Consider the following 22031-nt stretch of genomic DNA (forward strand, 5'->3'; position numbering starts at 1 on the left):
TTCAGCCAGGTCACGATCTCGCGGTCCAGGAGTTCGAGCCCCGCGTCAGGCTCTGGGCTGATGGCTCAGAGCCTGGAGCCTGTTTCCGATTCTGTGTCTCCCTCTCTCTCTGCCCCTCCCCCGTTCATGCTCTGTCTCTCTCTGTCCCAAAAATAAATAAACGTTAAAAAAAAAATTTTTTTTAAACAGCAGACTTGATTCTTGGGCCACATATCACACCTGCTCCTTTGGACAGGGCGCGTGTTCTCCAGAGTGCTGCTGTCCCCACCACTCCCTGATGCTTTCCCTCTGCCCCCAGCACTCGTTTACATTTATTTGTGCAGTCCTTTGATGTCGGGTTTGGGACCTCTGCTCTAACCCTTTTTATCTGTGTGTTTTCTGCCCCCGTGTAGGTTTCTACTTGTTCTCCTCTAATCCTTCGGACCCCGTAAGTAGTCACCATGTTTATCCTGTTTCTTCTTCTATTTGGGGCCTATCCCCGCAGACAAGGGGGCCGGCCTGACGCCCCGGCCACATGAGGAAGGTTTCTCAGCACGGCTTACGGCTCCTTGAGGGACGACACTTGAGCTGGTCCCTTCCTTAAGCACTGAAAGGGAATCCCCTTCCCTTGCCTTGAGAGGCAGGCTTCCAGGATCAGATCTGGAACAGATTTGGTGAAGGGACAGTGGAGGGGCGCCAGACGGATGGCGCAGACGTGGGATTCTCTAGGAAAACAGTCCCACCGGTTGTCTGCTTCTGCCAGAAGCGCAGAGTTCGAGAAGGCTGGAGGCGGCTGGACTCCGCATTCGCTCTCCCCCGCTGCCATCCGTTAGGACTCCTTGGGAGGAGGGAGAGTGGATGGCGAGGGGAGGGGAAGGGAAGGGCGGGCACTCCAGGTGGCCCATCACAGCCTGCCTTCTTTCCCTCCAGTACTTCAGCACCCTGGAGAACAGCATCGTCAGTCTCTTTGTCCTTCTGACCACAGCCAAGTGAGTCTGGCTCTGCGTTGGCTTGGGCCCTCTGCTGGTGCCCCAGGGTCTTCTCTTTTCAGCAAGAATATCCCACACCTGAGGGCAGACAGGTGCTCGGGACACTGTGAGGGATGGGGGCGGCCCAATGAGCTCAAAGCTCGTGGACGTGGACGAGAGGAGGGGCAGGTGGGGGTGGGGCTGGCAAGGCAGAAAGGAGAGATGTCCTCCGTGAGGATGGAGAGAGGGAGCAGGCAGCCGCGGGGCCCTGCGGTGATGCTCCGCAAATCCAGTTTCCCAGATGTGATGATGCCCTCCTACTCCCGGAACCCCTGGTCCTGTGTCTTCTTCATCGTCTACCTCTCCATCGAGCTGTACTTCATCATGAACCTGGTGAGTGAGCATGCATCGCGCCACTGGAGCAGCCGTCCCAGCCGGCACAGCGCCGGGCACCGCGGGAATGGGGAAGTCCGGCCCGCTGTCGGCCTCCATCCGGGATGGGGTCCCAGGCTGTGGTCAAGTGTGGTGTGGTGGCAGATGCCCTGGCGGGACTTGAGTTCAGCTGGTTACCGGTGGGTACCCCTGGGATGATACTGCCGCGGCTCTTAGCCCTGGAGCTAGCCCTTAGGTCAGGGTGCCCTGGGGCCATTCGTTCTCCAGCAAATGTGTGTCACAACAACTCTGAAAGCTGGCACCAACGAAGCCTTTGCCAGGCACTGGGCAGAGTGCTCCGTACGTGAGGATTAAATGATTTTCCACAAAAATTCTGGAGGTTCTGTTATGATCCTCGGCTTGTAACTGAGGAAACTGATGGCCAGACTGACAAAGCAACTTGCTCACAGCTGCACAGCTCGGGGTGGCCAGGTGAGCTGGTCCGATCCCAGAGATCTGCCCTTAACCGCTCCCTCTTACTGCACCCACGTGTCTGTTTCCACCCCATTGATCGGGAACCATTAGCAAAGCAATCCAGGACGCATTCTGCTAAGGAGAACGTCAAGTCCCTGTGCACCCTAGGAACTTTGGAGGTGTTTGCGGAGGCCCAGCTGGCCACCAGAAAGCCTCTTCCCATCAGCAGATGGCTCCTAGGATGAGGCCATTAGGTCCGTGTCGAGACCACACGTCAATGCCAGACTGTCGGCAGAGGCTTTTATCAAAGCTTGTATTTATTTGTATACTTCTGAAGAGCATTCCTCCGCCGGCCCAGGGTAGAAATGGAGAGCACCTCCCCTGGGGCAGACTTAGGAAGTCTCCTAAAAACTTGAAATCCTATCTATCTTTATATGTGGTATAGTTCTTATATCCTGTTGTCAGTTTAGAATCATAAAAAGATATTCTGTGTAACTGACTTGTTTTCATTTGTAACATATTTCGAGCTGTGAGAATCTAGGGCACAGGTCAGCAAACTGCAGCCTGCTGGCCAAAGCCAGCCCACCACCGATTTCTATAAATAAAGTTTTATTGGCACACAGCCATGTCCATTTGTTTGCGCATCATCTGCGGCTGATTTCATGCCACGGCTACAGGGTTGAGTACTTTCAACAGACACCATCTGGCCTTCAGAGCCTAGAACATTTGCTATATGTCCCTCTCCAGGAAAAGTTTGCTGCCCCTCCCTCGATCTAAAGGAGGAAAAAATGGGGGACCAATTTGAAGGGATGGAAAAGACCAGGGAGTGTCCCTCAAGATATTTTCGAGAGAAAAAGAAAGCGTTTCCAAACAAGCTTTCTTTCAGATCTGATCCCGCCCTCCCGACACAGACTGTGTCGTAAATATTCCAGCCCTGGAATTGGGCAGCCCGGCACTGTTGCGCCCTGGAGGGCAGGCCCCCTCACTGCCCGGATTTCTGGGGCTGTGCACGAAGCTGTGACTCACCGGGACTGGGAGGGAGCAAGGGGGCGAGGGAGGACCGTCCTGTGCCGCGATGCTTCTTCTTGCTCCAAGGTTGGGGCGGACAGCGGCTCCCCGGCCACCAGGCTGGGTATAGAATCCAGGGCGCTTCTCTAGCTGTTTTGCCTTAGAACACCGCCCAGCCAGGCGTGGGCTTAGGTGGAGAGAGGCGACCAGGGGAAACACAATGACGTCTTCACGTATCCCAAGAGGGGAGACTTACAAGTGGCCGCGGGTGGCTTCCTCTGCAGGCACCTGGAGACTAACTTCCCGTATCCCCGAGGGGCAGGTGGGAGGGTCCTCTCAAGCCCCCCTTCTGGGGTGGCTGGGAGAGCACCCTCTGGAGGCAGAGGACGAACTCCCCGACTCCTTCAGGCCCCGCCACGCAGGGGAGCCAGGTCCTGTGTTCTTCCCTCACAGCTTCTGGCCGTGGTGTTCGACACCTTCAATGACATTGAGAAACGCAAGTTCAAGTCTCTGCTGCTGCATAAGCGAACCGCCATCCAACATGCCTACCGCCTGCTCGTCAGCCAACGGGTAGGGAGGAGTGGGGGTGGGGCCGGGGAGGGGACCAGTCCCTGTTCTCTCTCGCTGGCCCAGAGTAGCGCCTAAGCACGGCCGGGCCGGCAGCTTTAGAAACCAAGGGTTCTGCCCCTGGGAAAACACGAAAGAGCCAGATGCCCTGGGATCCCTCGTTGTCCTGGGCGTCCGGAGTGGCTGACCCCAAGGGAAGGGCAGTCTGGGCTCTGTGTTTCCCCGTGTTCGCATGGCCCTCTGTCCTCTCCCTGCAGAGGCCCGCCGGCGTCTCCTACAGGCAATTTGAAGGCCTGATGCGCTTCTATAGGCCCCGGATGAGTGCCAGGGAGCGCTATCTGACTTTCAAGGCCCTGAATCAGAGCAACACATCTCTGCTCAGGTAAGAGTGGACGCCAGGTGGGGCGGGGTGTCTGGACAAGGTGTTCACACGAGGGAGCTGGGGCGGGCAAGGGCCCCAGGAGGTGGGTGGGCAAAGAAGCTTCTTAGAGACTAGTTTTCTCCACAGAGATTCTTACACACGTAGATGGCATCGTTCATCCGGTTTCTTTTCACAAGTAACGGCAGTCCAACCCAAACCCAGTTCCAGTTGGCGTGACAAAAAAGGAGTGTATCGTCTCGTGAAATGGTCCGGCTCTGCCACTCACTCTCGCGTCCTGAGTGAGGTGGGGTAATCCCATTCGAGCGGAGCCACAGAGCCAGGCGAGCACGCATACACACACACACACACACACACACACACACACACACACACACGCCCTCTGACCACGGTTCCTGGCAGAACCTCCAGAACTGGCCCTGAGATGTGTGTGGGCAGTCCTGGTCTTCCAGAATGCTGATGAGCCGAACCCTTGTTTCCGGGGAAGGAAGCGGGCCAGCTGTAGAAACTCGAGCGGCTGAGCTCTGTTTGGGCTGAACGCAGTCCCAGCTGTTCCATTCAGTCCTCCGCCAGAGGAGGCTCTGTCCCTGGCTATCTAAGAATCCTAGCGACTAAAGCCATCAGTAGTCAGTATAGACCAAGCGGATTCAGTGGGCATGGCACCCAGAGGAAGGAAATCAGCTGGCTGCAGGTAAGGGTCCCTGGGGCCCTGAGGTGCTGAAGGTCGCAGGTGTCCCTGCCCCTTTAAAGGTGACCACGGGTGGACGAGGGAGTCCTGAAACTCAGTGGCAGTGGGTTCTGAATTTTTTTTTTTTTTTTTTACTTTTCCACGTGGCTTACAACAGCCTGAAGGACTTTTATGATATCTACGAGGTTGCTGCCTTGAAGTGGAAGGTGAGTGTTCGTACGAGACAGAAGACCAGAGAGGGAGCGGGCTGATTGCTGGGGGGGGGGGGGGGGGGGGGGGCGGGCTGGGCGCACTGCCGGCCCGACTCCTTCCCGCTGGAGCAGCTTGGCTCTCGGCCTGCCTCCCCACCCCCCAACTGCAGGGCTACAGGTGGCCATCCGTGTGCCCTTACACTTGCCCTGTAGCCTCCCGATTAAGAGCACTGAATCTCAGGTAGACACATTAGTTACTGTGTGACATCCGGCAAGTGTTGGAACCTTTCCAAGCCTTGTCCCACCTGGGAAATGGGATAACGATGATCCCTACAGTTATTTCCAGCATCACATAAAAGGAAGGCACATGCATGGTTCCATTTAAATGCTCAGTAAACTGGCTGTCTTTGTTGTGATTTAGATCCCCGAGTGTTTTCGTTCTTCCCCAAGTTAGCTGGGGAAGCAGGGAAGGAAAGCGGCGTCCTGGTCCCCCAGGGCTGGGTTCTGGTCGCCGGTCCTAACACCCTCTCTCCATGGCCCTGTCCCCTGGCCAGGCAAAGAGAAACAGGGAACATTGGTTCGATGAGCTTCCCAGGACAGCGTTCCTCATCTTCAAAGGTAGGGTTGGCCTGAATGTGACATCTCGGCAGCTGGGGACAGATGGAGGTTTCCAGAGACCACAGACGAGCATCTTAAGAGCATATTCATAAGCTGTATGTGTGTGCGTACGCGTCTGAATGTGTGTGTGTGTGTACAAGAGACAGTGTGGCTACCCCAGCAGGCAAATAAGTGTTGGACAAGGAAGGAAATCAGTAACTTAAAAACCAGACCAAAAGACCTTTGTGGAATAGTCACTGAAGAACATTTACAAAGTCAGACAAAATGAAAAATTTCCGCCTAGAGGTAACCACTGTTCATTTTCTGATGTGTTTCCTTCTGTGTTTGGTTATTTTTCTGTGCACTTTTTAAAAAAGATGTTTTTATTTAGTTATTTTGAGATCGAGGGAGCGCCCGTGGGGACAGGGGCAGAGAGAAAGGGAGAGAGAATCCCAAGCAGGCTGTGCACTGTCAGCACAGAGCCCAATGCGGGGCTCGAACTCATGAACCTGTGAGATCATGACCTGAGCCGAAGTTGGACATGTAACCGCCTGAGCCACCCAGGCGCCCCTCTGTGTACTTTTTAAAAGGTAGTAGGATTACATTATAGACTCGGTTCCCAACCCTGCCTTTTTACCAAATAATGTATTCTGACCATCCTCCTCACAGGATACGTAGCTGGTGTATGTGATCCCTTACATCATGCTTGCATAGCATAAAATTCAAAATTTTAACATCAAAGCGCCCATATTATTGTTGCCTCTGAGTTGAGTGCCACTTTCAAAGATCCAGTTAGCTCACGGGGCATTTCTCGTGCAGAAAGGCTGAGGCCTGGGTATGGGCCATTATGAATGAGTGTAAAGAGGGTATGGTCTATTTTGTGACTTCTCCCACAGCTAGGGCTTGGGGCACAGCTGTTATCCCATATCCTGTAGAGGGTTTTCCATCCCGTGGGATGATAGCCACTCAAGTGGATGAATAAATAGTCCGGGGTCAAGGCCAGCAGCAGTGAAGGCTCCGTCCTGGCTCCGTCCTGGCTCCGGGTTGCCCAGGCTCTCCCCAGAGCAGCTGTTGTCGGTGTGGTCTTGCCTGAGCACTAGCGTGCGGTCACTCTGACGGCACACCGTTCCTTCCTCACCCCTGGGCCTAAACACCCTGGTTGCTCACGTGTGTGAAGTGTGCGGTAGGGGAATGTGTACTTGGACGTGAAGATTCCGCTATTAACATTTATTCTCTTCAAATAGGAATTAATATCCTTGTGAAGTCCAAGGCCTTCCAGTATTTCATGTGTAAGTGTGAAATACCACAGCTCCGGGCCCCTTCCTGCCTGAGTCTTTTACTGTTCCAGAAGGTGGAGAGGCAAGAGATTAGCCCTGCAGCCATGTTGTTGACTTTTTATTATAGCAAATTCCAAGCATGTATAAAAGTGGGGAGATGACGGTCACCGTGAGCATCCACGGTCACCTGGCTTCAACAGCGGTCCCCCACGGCCAGTCTTTCTGTCCGTCCGTACCCTCACTGTGGCTCTTCGACCCCTCCCCAGACCTGGAGATTTCGGACACAGATTTCAGAACCACAGGATGTGGTCAGTGGCTGTGCCACTTAAGTCTGTCTCAGTCTGTAGGTTTCTCTTCCATCCCCTTTTTCCCTCTTGCGACATTTAGTTGAAGAGACAGGATTGTTTGGCCTTCGGTCTTCTTTTTGTGTATTCCCCCCGTTGCTTGGTTCCTGTAACTATTTCTAGATTTGTGTTGTCCAATGTGGTGGCAACTAGCCATGTGTGGCTATTTATATTTAAGCAACTAAAATGAAAAATTCAGTTCCCCAGCCACGGTAGCCACATTTCAAGTGCTCAGCACCACATACAGCTAATGACTACCAATTAGCACAGAGAAGGGAATTTCTGTTGTCACAGGAAGTTCTCTCAGGCAGTACTAGTTGGGAGGTTTGCTTGAACTGAGACTTTCTAAGGAGCTCTGGTTCCATTTAGCGGGAAAGGGTGTTTAGAGACCACAGTTTGAAATGCTAGAAGTGCTCACTGCTTGGAGTTGGTTATTATTTCTAGGCCTTTCCATGGACAGAGGTGGGATTTTGTCTTTGAAGATAAACCGTATCTGGAGTTCCGGAGTTTTTCCTGACATTTCTTTCTTTCTTTCTTTCTTTTTTTTTTTAACTTTTTAACTTTTTAATATTAATTTTTTTATTTTTTAAAATGTACATCCAAATTAGTTAGCATATAGTGTAACAATGATTTCAGGAGTAGATTCCTTAATGCCCCTGACCCATTTAGCCCATCCCCCCTCCCTCCCACAACCCCTCCAGCAACCCTCAGTTTGTTCTCCATATTAAATTATTTTTTAATGTTTACTTTTTTGAAAGAGAGAGACAGAGCATGAGTGAGGGAGGGGCAGAGAGAGAGGGAGACACAGGATCTGAAGCAGGCTCCAGGCTCTGAGCTGTCAGCACAGAGCCCGATGCGGGGCTCGAACCCACAAGCCGTGAGATCATGACCTGGGCTGGAGTCGGACACTCAACCGACTGAGCCACCCAGGCTCCCCCTGACATTTCTAATTCAAATTCAGGACTACCGTGTTTTTACTTAACTTCCTCATTCTTTCAAATCCAGATTTCCAGTCTTAAAATCTTCATTCACACAATTCACCATTCACACAATTACTCATTTGCTGTACCCCACGGTAGACTCATAACCATCTCCAGAAAATGATATATCAACACTGTCCCAACAACACAGACCCTAGTACGTCACTCCAGGGATAGTCATTCAGATTATTGTGCGTCAAGGTCACAGTAGTTCCCCACCCCCGCCCATGTGGGTATGTCACCGATGGGAGACACATTTAGGTTTCTTTATTTCGTTTTATTTTTCATTTTCAAGGATTGCTTTTTTAAAACTTACTTTTCTTTTATACTTATGTGAAATATCTATGTGGTTCCAAGTCGGACCTATGAAACAAAGTATATTTAAGGACGTCTCATTTATATCCTGTCAACCCCCCACCTCAAATGGGTAACTTTTATTTTGGTTTATTCTTCCAGTTTTTAAAAACTCTAAGTAGATGCATATATGTGCCTCTCCCCGTGTCTTAAATAAACAGTCACATACTTGCTACACTTTCTTCCCCACCTTTTCGGCTTTTTTAAAAATATATTCGGGAGACTGCTTCCCACTGTAATATATAGAGACGTTCCTCATTTCTTTTTAGAGTTGCTACTTCACCATTTCACGAACATGTCATAGTTGATCCCACCAGTTCCCTGTTGGTCATTTAGGTCATTTCTAGACTTTTGCCCTCACAGATAGCTCTCCCGCAAATGGCTTGCGGTAACATTGTTTTGGGTCTCGCTAGTGTCTCGCTAGAGTGGATCCCTTGAAGTGGGATTGCTATGTGAAAGATCAAATGAACGCGTAATTTTGCTAACTGGTTCCTGTAGCCTTTCTTTTCTTTTTAATTTTTTTTTAATTAAAAAAATTTTTTTTAGTGTTTATTTTTGAGACAGAGAGAGACAGAGCATGAATGGGGGAGGGTCAGAGAGAGAGGGAGACACAGAATCCGAAGCAGGCTCCAGGCTCCAAACTGTCAGCACAGAGCCCGACGCGGGGCTCAAACCCACGAACCGTGAGATCCTGACCTGAGCCGAAGTCGGACGCTTAACCAACTGAGCCACCCAGGCGCCCCATCCTTTCTTTCATTTAAAATTTTTTTAATGTCTGTTTTTGAGAGGGAGAGACAGAGAATGAGTGGGGAAGGGGCAGGGAGAGAGGGAGACCCAGAATCCGAAGCAGGCTCCAGGCTCTGAGCAGTCAGCACAGAGCCCCCTGCGGGGCTCGAACCCACGAACCGTGAGATCCTGACCTGAGCCGAAGTTGGACGCTTAATCGACTGGACCCCCCCAGGTGCCCCTCACGGAGCCATTCTTAAAATCTAGGGAAGAGCAAACATTTTAATACTCAAACACCTCTTACACGGACTTGGCAACAGCAGTGACCTCGAGGGTGTTTTTAGGAATCCATAGCTATTTCCTGCGCAAAACCCCTGGCTGGTGTAGCTCACGTGGTAAAAGCACGAAGCGGAGAGAAGCCCCTGTCACATGGGCGTGTGGGGCGTCGCCCGGGACTGCCGGGGAACGTGGCCGGGGTGGGGGTGCTGCGGCTGTGAGCTAGAGATTCGCACACCCGCCTGTGCTTCCTCTGTCTGTCACAAGCCTGTCTGTTTGCAGACTTGGTGGTGGCCGTCAATGGGGTGTGGATCCTCGTGGAGACCTTCACACTGAAAGGTGAGCCCTGGCTGGGCGGCCAGCCCTCGGGTGGGCGCACCTGGTGCCTTTGAGCTTGAGCTCCCGCCTCCTGTCTTACAGGCGGGAACTTCTTCTCCAAGCACGTGCCCTGGAGTTACGTCGTCTTCCTGACGAGTAGGTTTCTAGCGGTGGCTTTGCCGAACGGCCGGGCCGGGAGGACCCTCATTTGCTTTGGGACCTCGCGGCTCTCCTCGAAAACAGGGAAGCTTGGGGAGAATGGAGCAGGAGTTGAGTCTGATCCCGTTCCACCCCCGTCCAAAGCTCTTTTGCGCTTCTCTGCCGCCCTCCAGATCCCGTCCCCATCCTGGGCGTGACTCATACTGCCTGGCCACCCGGGGCCCGCTCAGCTTCCGCCCTCGCCCCGGCCTGTGGCCCCCCCCGAACAGCGACCCGCTCCCCGGCCCCCCCCGTGCCCGGGGCCCCTTCTTACCCGGGGCCTCTGCCAAGGTTGTTTTGTCCACCTGGTGCCCCCCCCCCTGCCTGACATTCCCCCTCCTCCTCTTACGCCTGAACGTCCCTGAGCACACTGCACCGCCCTGCCCTATTCACCTGCCCCATTCTGGGGGTTGTCGGAGGTGGCCCCAGTTGACCAGCGTCTGGGCCGGGCCTCTCCCGGGGGGAGGGGCGGTGTGGGTGTGACATGGCCTGTCGCAGAGGCTGGAGACCTCCGAAGAGCCTCAGAGGGGGGGACGGAGCCAAGGCAGGTGTGGGAGAGGGTGTGGTCAGGGCCGCTGCTAACTGCCTCCTTCTGTTCCCAGTCTACGGGGTGGAGCTGTTCCTGAAGGTTGCTGGCCTGGGCCCCGTTGAGTACCTGTCCTCCGGGTGGAATCTGTGAGTGCAGAGTGTGTGTCTTCCCCACGTCCGCGACCAAGAGAGGCCCTCTCCCCACACACCCGCAGCACACCTTTCTGCGGTGGCAGGAGGAGGGGGCGGGGACAGGACGAGGCCTTTGTCCCCGGTACAGCTCCGTCTGTGGCTCCGGGACACACCAGGGTCAGGCTCTTGTCTTACTCTCTCAGGTCCCTTGGCCCGTTCCTCCGGGACGTGGCGTCTTAAGGGGCCTTGGGCTGGCTCTTCCTGAGTCATTCGGCCCCTGCACCCACCCCTGACGACGAAGCTCCTGCCTCCCCCATGGAAACCACGATACCGACAGAGAAGGAGCAGCAGCCGGTTGGGGGTGGCGACGAGACCCGAGTGGCCCTTGTCCCTGTCCCCACGGAGACCTCGGAGGCCACCTCCCGCCCACTTAAGTTGACTGGCCCGTGATATCAGGCTATCCTCACAAGGTCTCAGTCTTGACAAACAGGAGTCGAGGAGGAACAGTGGTAGCGTGTGCACCATGCTGTTTTCAGGGCCTTAACACACGTGTGCAGAGGACAGAGGCCCTGGCTGGGGCAGGGCTGGCTGGGCTCTAGGTGGGAATCCCGCCCTTTTCCTCCATAACCTCACCGGGGTCAGTGGTCACCCATAGACCCCGACGTACGGCGTCAGACCGGTGCAGGACCTTGGTGGGGAGAGGGGGTGGTTCTGGGCATTTCTGATCCCTGCTGTATGTGCTATGCCTGGAGGGCTGGCCAGGCCGGCCTCAGACACCCCCAGGCGGCAGGAAGCTGCTTCCTGAGCTGTGCGGCTGCGGGCCACTGCTGGGCACCCTCTGCTTTTGCTGAGGTTGGCGGGTGGGCTCCTTGGAAGGGAGCGCTGAGAATGGGGCTGGGGAGCGGGGAGCCGCGGGAGGGAGGCAGGCTCCGGGCAGGACAGGCCCAATGGCCTGTGGCTCCTTCCTCTCCCTCCCAGGTTCGACTTCTCTGTGACCGTGTTTGCCTTCCTGGGACTGCTGGCTCTGGCCTTCAACATGGAGCCCTTTTATTTCATAGTGGTCCTGCGTCCCCTCCAGCTGCTGAGGTGACAGGGCTGGGGCTGGGGAGAGGCGGGCAGGGGGAGGGTGGGAAGGCCTTGGGACTGATCTGGGAAGTGGCCGGAAGGAGCCAGAAGGTTCGCAAGCCTGGTGTGAGAGACTCACCCTCGTATGACGGCACCCGGCCCCTGTCGCCTTCCTGTGGGGATGTGCGGCCCGCCCGTCTCCTCCCATCACCGAGACCAGTAGCCTCTGACTGTGGAGGAGAAATGTGGCCCGCAGCTTGGGTGAACCCGGCCTGCGGTGATATCTGCTGTAGCCATGGAAACAGACATGCTCAGAGTCATAAACCAGAAGGCCATGGCCTCTGATGGTGCGAGGGGCCCGACCCCATACATGGCCTTCCTGGGAGGAGAGGTGGAGGTGTGGGGGCAGCCAGGGCAGTGTCTCTAGAAGACCCTGTGGCCATGCCCCGGGGGTGGTGGCCGGGGTAGGGCGAATGTCCGTGTCCTCCCCACGCAGGGCGTCCTTCCTTTACCGATGACCCGTCCCTCGCCAGGCTCCTCTGTGGGCGTGGCTTCCGGTCCCTTCTTTCCGAGGTTTGCCACCCTGTCCCTCGCCAAGCCTTGCCCCTCACAGAGCCTCCTGGCTCCAAAAGAAAACCGTGGCAAATAGCCGTTAGCGAGAGACTGGGGGGACACGGCGGGTTCCGGGTCCCTCCGGGGAGGGCCATCCAGCCTTGGTGTCCCGGCCCCACCGCTGCCCCTTCCCAGGGCCCCGAGGGCCACCGGGCCTGGGGCAGAGAGGCCCCCGGGTCGAGGAGCGGGGCTGCGGCCGTGCCGGCCCCTGAGCGCCACCTGCTCTCGTCCCTCAGGTTGTTCAAGCTGAAGAAGAGGTACCGCAACGTGCTGGACACCATGTTTGAGCTGCTGCCGCGCATGGCCAGGTACTGCCCCGCCTCTGGGCTCCAGGGCCAGGCGCCGTGAGGCTTGTGCCCCCGAGGGGGCGGCTGGGCGGCCGTCGGTGGGGGCCGGGCGGGGCGGGGGGGAGGCCCGGAAAGGACTGACGCGGAGAGTCTGACGGGTCTCCAAGGAGCTGAGATGTTGGCCACCACGCGTCTCCCTGGCGCCACTTCTCTCCTCTGACCTGTCTGAAATATCTAGTAGGGAGGGCAGGGAGCTGTCAACTCACTTACCGCCTGTGTCTACGTTCACAGGTAAGGGGTCACCTGTGAGTCTACCTTCACAGGTAAGGGGTGAATCTCTGGTGAAGGGGCATCTGTTCCTAGAGTCCTGATTCGAGCCGTTTTTGACCCCAGACCTGAATCACGAGGCCCCTTCCCTGCAGGCACTTTCCAGCTGGTAAACCTGGCTAGGGGCATGCCTGTCTGTCAGTCAGCTCAGTGGGTCTGAGGACGCCGGGGCCGCCGGAGGCGCTGGGCTCTCCTGCCTGGCCCTAAGTCGCCCTGTCCCTTCTGACCCTCCTCCCCAGCCTGGGCCTCACCCTGCTCATCTTCTACTACTCCTTCGCCATCGTGGGCATGGAATTCTTCTGCGGGATCCTCTACCCCAACTGCTGCAAGTGAGTACTCGGCGGGGCCCGGCCCTGCCTGCCCCCCAGGGAGCCTGTGTCTCTGCCGGTGTGGGGGGGGGGGCCCGAGCCAGCCCCACTGAGCAGGTCGCCCCCAGCTCAGGGGCCTCAGGCACACCTCTCCCAGCCGCGACACCCTTTCGAGGCCTGGGAATCCCTTGGCCTTGCTTTCACTGGCTCAGTTCAGCACAGTAGCTAAGTGAGGGACCTGGGATCAGAGAGGGCTGTCTCTGAAGCAGTGACATCTGAGCAGGTGTCCCTGTCCCCAAGCAGGCCTCTGTCACCTCGCCCTTGGGGCTGAGGCGGTCTTCAGGCTGCCGCAGAACCAGGAGCGGCCTGGGGCTTGGGGCCCGAGTCCCATGGCTTCCTCCCACTTGTCTGGGGGCGGGGGGGGGGCCTGGGAAGACACGTCATCTCCGGCGGCCTGTTGGCATGAGACAAGTGGACACCCGCAGGAAGGCCTCTGGGGACAGGGGTGGAGCGCACAGCCTCCACGACCTCTCCCTTTCTGCAAGCCACCACATTGAAAGCATTAACTCTGGATTCGCAGCGTTCTCTTTAAAATCTGGCCCGGGAGGCCTCAAGCACAAACTCTTTCCTAAGACGCTGGTAGCCCTTCTGAGCGTCAGGCTGAGCCCAGAACCAGAGGCCGATAGCAGGGGGCCCAAACTTTTTTTTTTTTTTAATGTTTTTATTTAGTTTTGAGACAGAGAGAGACAGAGCATGAGCAGGGGAGGGGCAGAGAGACAGGGAGACACAGAATCCGAAGCAGGCTCCAGCCTCCAAACTGTCAGTGCAGAGCCCGATGCGGGGCTTAACCCACGAACTGTGAGATCGTGACCTGAGCCAGAGTCGGGCGCTCAACCGACTGAGCCACCCAGGCACCCCGGGGCCCAAACTTTATGCTGCCCCCGTCACCAAGGCACTGCCTGCTGAATAAGTTCCCTGGGGGCCCCGGGACCAGAGGTATAGAATTTCTGGCATGAATGTTAACAGATCAGCCATGAAGGACCGGAAGGAAAGCAGAGAATAAGCTCTCAGACAGGGACGACCTTTCGAAGCACTCCAGCCAGGCGAGGAGCTCCCGCTCCGTGCGCACCACCCCGCACACAGGCTCTAGAGCAGATCCCAGCCTGGGGAGAACCCTTCCCAGCTTCTCCCTCTAGTAGCTGGGAGGGAGAAGGCTGCTGGTAGCAGAGAAATGCCAAGTGGACACAGAAAAGCAGGGGGCAGGCCTAGGGGTCCCCACCAGCACCCAACAGGTGAGAGGAGCCCAGGGCTTCCCTTGAGCCAGGAACATGGGCGAGGATGCGGGGGGCTGGGCCGGGACAGATGCTCCCTGCCCGGACCTTGGACTTTCGTCCTCTGTCGAGGTGGCCCATTTCCCTGTGACTTTCCCTCTGCTTCCCTGGCCAGTACCAGCACAGTGGCCGACGCCTACCGCTGGCTCAATCACACCGTGGGCAACAGGACTGTTGTGGACGAAGGCTACTATTATCTCAATAACTTTGACAACATCCTGAACAGCTTCGGTGAGTGTAGGGGCCCCAAGCAGGACAGTCCCCGGGGCACACCGCCTCTGTCACCGCAGGCCCCAGACACGGCGGAGCAGAGCTGTCTGAGGCCTCCCCTCCCCCAGCCGTTGGCCACAGTCTCCCGAGTCCCCTCGAGCCTCAGTGGAGCCTGTGGTTTGCCCGGTCCCAGGGGTGCAGTCCAGGCCAGACGCCAGCCCTCACTCACCGCCGGGTCTCACTCCTGGGAGCAGAAGAGCCCCGCGCTTTGCCGGAAGGGGTACAGCCCGATGCTGGGGAGCGCACCCCCCGTCACAACCCCACACCGCAGGGTGGGGCGCAGCCACACCAACCTGCCACGGTGCCTGCACTGACCCAGGCTCAGGCCCACACAGCTCCGCTCCTGGGTTCCGTGGAGAGGCCGGGGCAGGAGCAGGGCATAGGTCAAGAGGAAGGGGAGCCCCTCGGGGCATCCCAGATCTCTACCGAGCAAGGTCTGCCTGCTCTTTCCCCACCATCCACCCCCAGCCCTGGTTGGTCACAGGCAGCTGAGGCAGGAGGCACGCCCTTTTGGGGACAGGCCAAGTTTGCCGCGCTTCCTGTGGGGTGGGAGTCGGGGGGTGGGGGGTGGCGCTCACTTCTGGAACTCACAGCCCAAGCTGGCAGGTGGGATGCCATCAGTTAGGTGCACGGTACCCAGGAGAGGCGGAGACAGGCCATCTGAGACGGACTTTGAAAAAGCGAGCCTGATCAAAACACTGCTCCTCCTCCCTTCCCTTTGGCAGTGACCTTGTTCGAGCTCACGGTTGTCAACAACTGGTACATCATCATGGTAAGGACCTCGGTCAGCTCCTGGGGGGCCGTCTTCCCACCAGCCTCTGAGACCACCTGTGGTCTTGCCCGGCCCTGGACGGGATGCGTCGCTCTTGTGTTCCCCGATGGGGTCCTAGGTCACACAGGGTTGGGGTTCTGCCGAGAGCCCACTGTCGGGGCTGGGGCCCAGGAGCCACCCCTCTGCATCTGCTAGACATGGGTTCCATCCCTGCCCCCCCTACAGCCCCTGGCGGCCAGGAGATGCCCATTAGCCTGTGGGTTTCCGTCCTCCCCCCACTGTGGCAGGGGCTCTTCGGCCAAGGGGTGGTGTGGCAAGGGTGGCTGGCTTTTGTTTCCCATTCCCTAAACCCTTCCGAGTGCCACTGCCTCTCAGAGCACAGACCGCCCGCGTTGGTCTTGAACCCCGCGGTCCTGGGGAGCATCCGGGCCTCATGCAGCACGGAGGAGTTCTGAGACCCGGGCAGTGAGGTCCCCCTCCTGTGTCTCCCACAACCCAAGGCCAATCAGGCCGGGTCTGTGTAGAGCCGGCCATGTGGGGGACCACGGAGGGGCCCGGGTACACGGCGACCCGGCCCCGCCCAGGCGCCTGCTCACCGGCTGCCTCCCCGTGTCCCCAGGAAGGTGTCACCTCTCAGACCTCCCACTGGAGCCGCCTGTACTTCATGACTTTCTACATCGTGACCATGGTAGGTCCCCGGCCCCAGCACGCCCTTCGCCCCTCGCCCTTCACCTCTGAGTCTCCGGCCGCCCCTGCAGCGTGGTGGCAGCCCGGGGAGGAGGGGCCCGGCCGGGCAACGGGCATCGACGGGCTCCGCTGAGCGCAGGCCCCACAGCAGCTCACACCCCCTGCCCCCCGCCAGGTGGTGATGACGATCATCGTTGCCTTCATCCTCGAGGCCTTCGTCTTCCGAATGAACTACAGCCGCAAGAACCAGGACTCGGAAGGTCTGTGCGGGCAGCTGCGGCCCACGCGTCCCCCGCTGCCCGCCCGGCTGGCTGCCCCACTGTCCGCTTCTTGGCCGTCTGCTTGTCCAGGCCTCTGGCAGCTCAGCTGATACCTGTCTGGCTGACCTGTGACACCCCTCATTCACGCTGAGTTTCACGCACGTCACGACCGAAGAACGGCCTCGATCTCATTTTTAGAATAAAAACGTTACGTGTCTGAGATTAGAAAAATCACCCAGCAGGGACAGGCTTCCTGCGAGCACAGCCGCCCTCTGCCCTGCCTCCCTGCGCCTCCCTGACACTCGTCACCCTCTTTGTTATCACCTGCGTCCACAGTGTCGTTCTAGACTTGAGGGGCGTAAATGTCGCGCCGGTGGCTCCTCCTGCAGCTTCGGTGCTCGCAGCCCTGATCACCGGCTCTCCTGTTCCAGGGTGCAGGGCTGACGCGTACTGATCATTCTTGCCCCGTCCCCCAGAGCCACCACATACCGATTACTCGTCTCCAAATCGCTGTCCCCTCAGGCCACGGGATCATTTGCTGTTTGCCCAGACTCCCTGCCATAACCTCTGTCCCCTAGAAGCTGCTGGCCCAACCAGCCGTCCTGCCAGCCGCAGCGAAGGGAAGGGAAGGGGCAGGACGAGAGTGCCACGCGGCAGGGGGTGGGGGGTGCGGTTTCGCTCAGAGAGGGAACCTCGGGACCTCCCCCCCTCCCCGGGGCAGCAGGGAGGATGGCTGAAGCGGACCAAGGCAGACCGGGGGCTCTGAGCCCCAGGCTCCTTCCCAGCGCCGGCTCCCCTCCCACAGTTGACGGAGGCATCACCCTGGAGACGGAGATCTCCAAAGAGGAGCTGGTTGCCGTCCTGGAGCTCTACCGGGAGGTGCGAGGAGCCACCTCGGACGTCAGCCGGCTGCTGAAGGTCCTCTCTCAGATGGAGAGACACGAGGTGAGGAGCCTCAGGGCCGCTTCCAGCGGAGGGGGCGGGTTTGAGCTTCGCGTAGGCCCTCCCCCACCGTGCTCCCCTCCAGCCAGCTCGGGCAGTCCCTAAGCCTCCGCCCTTCTTTAGCAAAACTCCGTGGTGTTTCTGGGACGGAGATCGAGGACCAAAAGTGACCTGAGCCTAAAGATGTACCAAGAGGAGATTCAGGTAGGAGCGCCCCTGCCCACGCTGCCTCGCCCTCGCCCCGGCCGGCTCCTGCCTGGGGTGGGCCTCCCGGCTGCCGGGCGGGGCCGCCCTCCCGGCCCGTCCGGAGTGTGGAGCGGCACTGGCTAAGGGGGGAGGGGATCGGGGCCGTCCGTTGGGGCCGCCGCCAGTGGCGTCTGGGACTCAGGGTCGGGCGGGATGTGGGCTCAACCGCGAACCCTCAGTCCTCCCCCGGCACAAGCAGCTGTGGTGTGCTGTTTCCCTACGGCACGGCCACCAGGACGTCACCTCCCTTCCTCGCTCTGAGCCAGAACCGCAGGTGCAGCGTGTCCCGCAGGAGACAGATGGGCACGAGGGGGTGCGGGGGCCGTGCTGCGCAGGCCAGGGCGCCTCTCCTCGGGTCCATCGGGTTCTGCCGTGTCCTTGGGTCTCTTGGCTCTTTTGGCTGTTTGGGTTTTTGGTTTCTGGTTTTTTTGGTAATGTTTATCTATTTTGAGAGAGAGAGAGAGAGAGTGAGCACAAGCAGGGGAGGGGCAGAGAGTGAGAATCCCAAGCAGGCTCCACACTCAGCACAGAACCAGACGCGAGGCTCGAACCCACAAACCACGAGATCATGACCTGAGCTGAAATCAAGCATTGGATGCTTAGCTGACTGAGCCACCCAGATGCCCGTTTGGGGTCTTATTTTTGTTCTCATTTAAGAGAAGGGAGAAGTTTTATATATATAGAAAGCCTTCTGTTCGGTCTCCGGGGCCCAGGGCTCGGGGGAGAGCCTCCTGTGCCGCTTGCGTGACGGTGCCGTTCCTGGCATTCCGGCAGCTGAAAATCCTGTTTTCACTGGGACGGTGATGACCAGTGTCCACGCCCAAAAGGCAGGGAGGCGGCAGTCCCCAGAGCTGAGTCACACGCTCTCTGTGAAAACGCCAGGGGCAAACAGACACGTGGCGGCTCAGGAAGCAGGAGTCACGGGGGCGCGAAACCAACAGGGGCTTTGGCTTCGTGAAACCCGGGGGGAGAGTGCCGGTCCGTTCCCACCTGTGGAAGGGAGGCCCTCTCCGGCCCAAAGCAGAGGAGACGGCTTCACGGGGGCACACGCTCAGCTGCAGGCCTTGTCCTTTGTCCTCTGCCCGTCCGTCCACTCCCAGCCTCAGTTCCCCCCCCCCCCCGTCCAGTGCTGGGCCACAGAAGAAGCCCATCTCAGTCTTTTTACACGCCGTCAAGTTCTGTGGTTCAGACTCTTTAAAAACGTTAAGGGAGGTTTTTTAATTCCTCGATTACCTGAATACCCATCCCTGTACACCGTGGGTGACGTGACAACGGTCTTAGGCAGGTGGCATTTTTTTTTCCCCAAAATGCTTTCACAGCCTTATTGGAGGGCACGCAGGCAACGCGGGAGTTAGGGGAGGTGCTTCACCCAGTTCACCTGGCTTTTCTGCAACTTCTGAGCCTCGCTTTTCTCAGGTGTTTCACGAGGACACCGTTCCTGCCAAGCCCAAAAGGGGCGACAGCGGGGAATCCCTTTGTGAAGGACAAGAGATTGGGTTCACAGAGGATGATTACTAACTGCCTGGGCTTCTCTTAAAGAGTTGATATATGCCAAGGAGAATGTTTCCAAGGAGGTGTGCAAGCCTCTAATTAATAAGGGAAAGATTTCTTTCTTTCTTTGTTTTGAGAGGGAGGGAGAGAGAGAATCCCAAGCAGGCTCCACACCATCCACGCAGAGCCCGACGCGGGGCTCGAACTCGTGAACTGCGAGATCACGACCTGAGCCGAAATCGAGAGTCGGGCGCTAAACCGACTGAGCCACCCAGGCGCCTCAATAGGGAAAGATTTCAGTGTAATTTTTCTGTCTGGGCCATATTCCGGATTCCCAGTAGGTCCAGGGCTCAGGGGACCCTGCGGTCACTGTTGGGTGACTTGCAGCCCCGCCCCCTCCGTCCTGAGGCCCCTGTTGCCCACTGTGTGCCGGGGTGGGGGGGGGGGAAGGGGGCGCAGGGCTGGTGGGGAGGAGTGCAGCCGGCTCAGCGCCCTGTCTGCGCTCTGCTCTAGGAGTGGTTCGAGGAACATGCCCGTAAGCAAGAGGAACAGCGGCGACAGCTCAGCGGCAGCCGCCAGGCCCCCTCCACCCCGCAGCTCCCAGGCAGCCGCCAGCGCTCCCAGACCATCACCTAACCCCAGCCTGCGGCAGCTATCCCTTCTATGCAATAACACAATAGTATTATTTTACTACGATGTATTGAAGAAAAAAAAAAAAGGTGTGTGTGTGCGCGCGTGTGCACACACACACGCACACACACACACCCATATATATGCACATATTTATATATAGGAAGAGAAAAAGACAAGACGGGGTTTGCTGTGCAACCACCTTGCCCTGTCTTCCTTAACCCCAGAAGTCACTTTGGTTTGGGGGGCGGTCAGGCCACCGTGAGCTCTTCCTAATGTGGAAAGTTCCAGAAGGCCTCTTCAGAAGAAGAGCACTTGGATAGATCCTGCCGATCTCTGCAGGGCTCGCCTTCAAAGTGGGCCAGCCCCTCCCCAGGCCAGAGCCAGACCGTCTTCCCGATGCTGCTCTCACACTCACGTCCCAGCTGACAGCTTCCCCAGTAACTTTCCCTGTGGCCCGCGTCACGGGGTTTCTGTGCCCTGCTTTAGGGACGAAACCACTTAGGATGGAAAGAACCTACATCCTCGGGGTTAGTATTTCTATATATATGATAATGTAATAGAACATTCCTTTGGGGGAGCAGTGCCTAGGTCCTAATGGAAAGAGTAATCAAGGGGTGTGATTATACCCGTGTGGTCAGATCCCAATTAGCCGGCGCTGGGCAGCGCGAGATTGTGCGAATTTCACATCCTGGCTCTGTAAGCCTTCTCTCCCACATCCCACGCTTCCTTCGGTTTAACCCTTGTTGCTGCAAATCCTGACATGGCCTCCTTGAGAACCTCGGCCCAGCAGGGGGAGGAAAGCGAGAAGAGGCCAGGCTGACGGCTACCACCCCGGACCAGTTCCCGAGATGGGCTTTCTCCACCAAGTCCCTTTTCCTTGCGATCGTCTTGTTCAAGCAGAGACACATCTTGGGTAACACGGGATTCTGCTAAAGACAGCGGCAGCCCCTTCACATCGTGCATTAGGTTCTGCTGCTGGGAAGGGGCCTACAGGGACGTCCACAGCAGCCCTGTGGCTGGGCCCCTGCCAGTCCACATGGACCGCTCCCCCCGCGCCTTGAGCAGTCACCTCCGTGGACTCGACCGAGGCCAGAACAGGGGCGGGGCGGGGCGGGGGGGGGGGTGGTGGTGCACAAGTAGGTCGGGTTGAGCGCTCGGTTAACCGAGCCCCCCTGTGTCTCGTGGGAGTGCTCGCTGGGTCGGCATGGCTGGGGCAGGACCGGTGCTCGAATCCAGAGAAGGCAGTTGGGGGGCCGCTTCAGTGGGCGCGGCAGAGGCGGGGTCAGAGCACAGGGACCTCCAAGGTCAGCTTTCCTGGGCTGCCGACCCAGCCTGGGCTTCCTGCCCCTCCCCCGGCTTCCCAGCTGCCTCCACTGCCTTCCAGAACTTAGGAAGGTGGGTGGGCAGAAGGTCCCCGGCCTGATCCCAGGGGTGCCATACTGACTCACCCCCTTCCCCCCGTCTCTCCCCGGCCATCCGCAAGGCCAAGCCTTCTCGGGACGGCCCTGATGACGCTTCACAGCTGTGCCCCTCCCGGGGGGGTGGCATGGGGGGGGGGCTTTGTTTTTAAAGCACAGCCCTTTGGGGAAACAATGAACCAGTGAGATCTCCATGGGGCATCAGGAGACTGGCATCGTCCTCTCCGGCTCTGGAGGGCCACCAGCCAATCCAGGCAGCCCTGCACCAGGCCGTAACCCTTTGCCCTCTCCAGAGAAGGAACTTTATTTATTTGCACAATTGGGTGCCTTTTAGCATTTGTGTATTGAAATGGGTATTTTGGAAGCAGGAGTTGAGGGACAGCTTACAAAGGATAGGTCCCCTGCCCTCAGTGCCTGGGCCTCATTCTAGTCCCTTCCCCCCGGGAACCGGGGAGGGGCGCCAGGGTCGTTGAGGCCCCCGGTGTGGGGGATGGGATGGATGCCGCGGGCCAGACTCCCGTTGGCAGTGGGCGCCCTTGTCATTGAGGCTAAGGACGGCTGGCCCCTGGGGGTCACCCAGGACTGTGAGCTCTGAGAGACCTGGGACATCATCCAGCTCACATGCCCTCACCTCCCACGTCATAGCTGAATGAAACCGAGGTCCGCCTCGCCAACCCGCCCTGGGTCCCGCAACCTGCCAGCAGCCGCGATGGCACTGTGCCCTGCCCCGCTTTGGGGGGACGCCATCTGGTCCCTCCTCCTTGCTTCCCTCCCCCCACCCAGCCTTACTCCACACCATGTGACAATCATTTTGTATGGATAGCGGGAGCGACGCTGCAAGGTTTTTGTACATCGGTGTTTTGTTACCTAGAAAACCCACCGTGTCTCCGGATTTCTGGCACATTAATAAAGGCCTCTGCTTTGTAAACGTGGCTGCCGCCTCGTGACTTCCATCAGGTGCCGTCCCGTGGCTTCCCGTATTGTGGGGAAAGAGGAGGGGGGCTCATCCGTGGTTGCCCCTGACCG

The 22031-nt window shown here is 57.9% G+C and overlaps 2 protein-coding genes across 7 annotated transcripts in view; one reads left to right on the top strand and one right to left on the bottom strand.

The window, feature by feature from the left end:
• Positions 1–21933, top strand: part of TPCN1 (two pore segment channel 1) — a 62909-nt gene extending 40976 nt beyond the window's left edge. For 4 of the 5 annotated variants that reach the window (XM_045041356.1, XM_045041357.1, XM_045041355.1 and 1 more), the window contains 21 exons: positions 393–427; positions 910–968; positions 1241–1340; positions 3255–3371; positions 3626–3750; positions 4593–4641; positions 5181–5244; positions 6468–6512; positions 9463–9519; positions 9601–9654; positions 10299–10371; positions 11335–11442; positions 12270–12341; positions 12887–12976; positions 14402–14517; positions 15282–15328; positions 15948–16016; positions 16191–16275; positions 17081–17220; positions 17341–17421; positions 19468–21933. In XM_045041356.1, the coding sequence (XP_044897291.1) occupies positions 393–427; positions 910–968; positions 1241–1340; positions 3255–3371; positions 3626–3750; positions 4593–4641; positions 5181–5244; positions 6468–6512; positions 9463–9519; positions 9601–9654; positions 10299–10371; positions 11335–11442; positions 12270–12341; positions 12887–12976; positions 14402–14517; positions 15282–15328; positions 15948–16016; positions 16191–16275; positions 17081–17220; positions 17341–17421; positions 19468–19590 (1709 nt within the window). In that variant the 3' untranslated portion in view covers positions 19591–21933. The remainder of the gene's footprint in view (positions 1–392; positions 428–909; positions 969–1240; positions 1341–3254; positions 3372–3625; positions 3751–4592; positions 4642–5180; positions 5245–6467; positions 6513–9462; positions 9520–9600; positions 9655–10298; positions 10372–11334; positions 11443–12269; positions 12342–12886; positions 12977–14401; positions 14518–15281; positions 15329–15947; positions 16017–16190; positions 16276–17080; positions 17221–17340; positions 17422–19467) is intronic. The other variant, XM_045041354.1, reaches the window with a different exon arrangement.
• Positions 17524–22031, bottom strand: part of SLC8B1 (solute carrier family 8 member B1) — a 28056-nt gene continuing 23548 nt past the window's right edge. The window contains exon 17 of one of the 2 annotated variants that reach the window (XM_045041361.1): positions 17524–17905. In XM_045041361.1, the coding sequence (XP_044897296.1) occupies positions 17681–17905 (225 nt within the window). In that variant the 3' untranslated portion in view covers positions 17524–17680. The remainder of the gene's footprint in view (positions 17906–22031) is intronic. The other variant, XM_045041360.1, reaches the window with a different exon arrangement.

Source organism: Felis catus, chromosome D3 (assembly GCF_018350175.1).
Source record: "Felis catus isolate Fca126 chromosome D3, F.catus_Fca126_mat1.0, whole genome shotgun sequence".
In the NCBI taxonomy this organism is placed as follows: Eukaryota; Metazoa; Chordata; class Mammalia; order Carnivora; family Felidae; genus Felis; species Felis catus.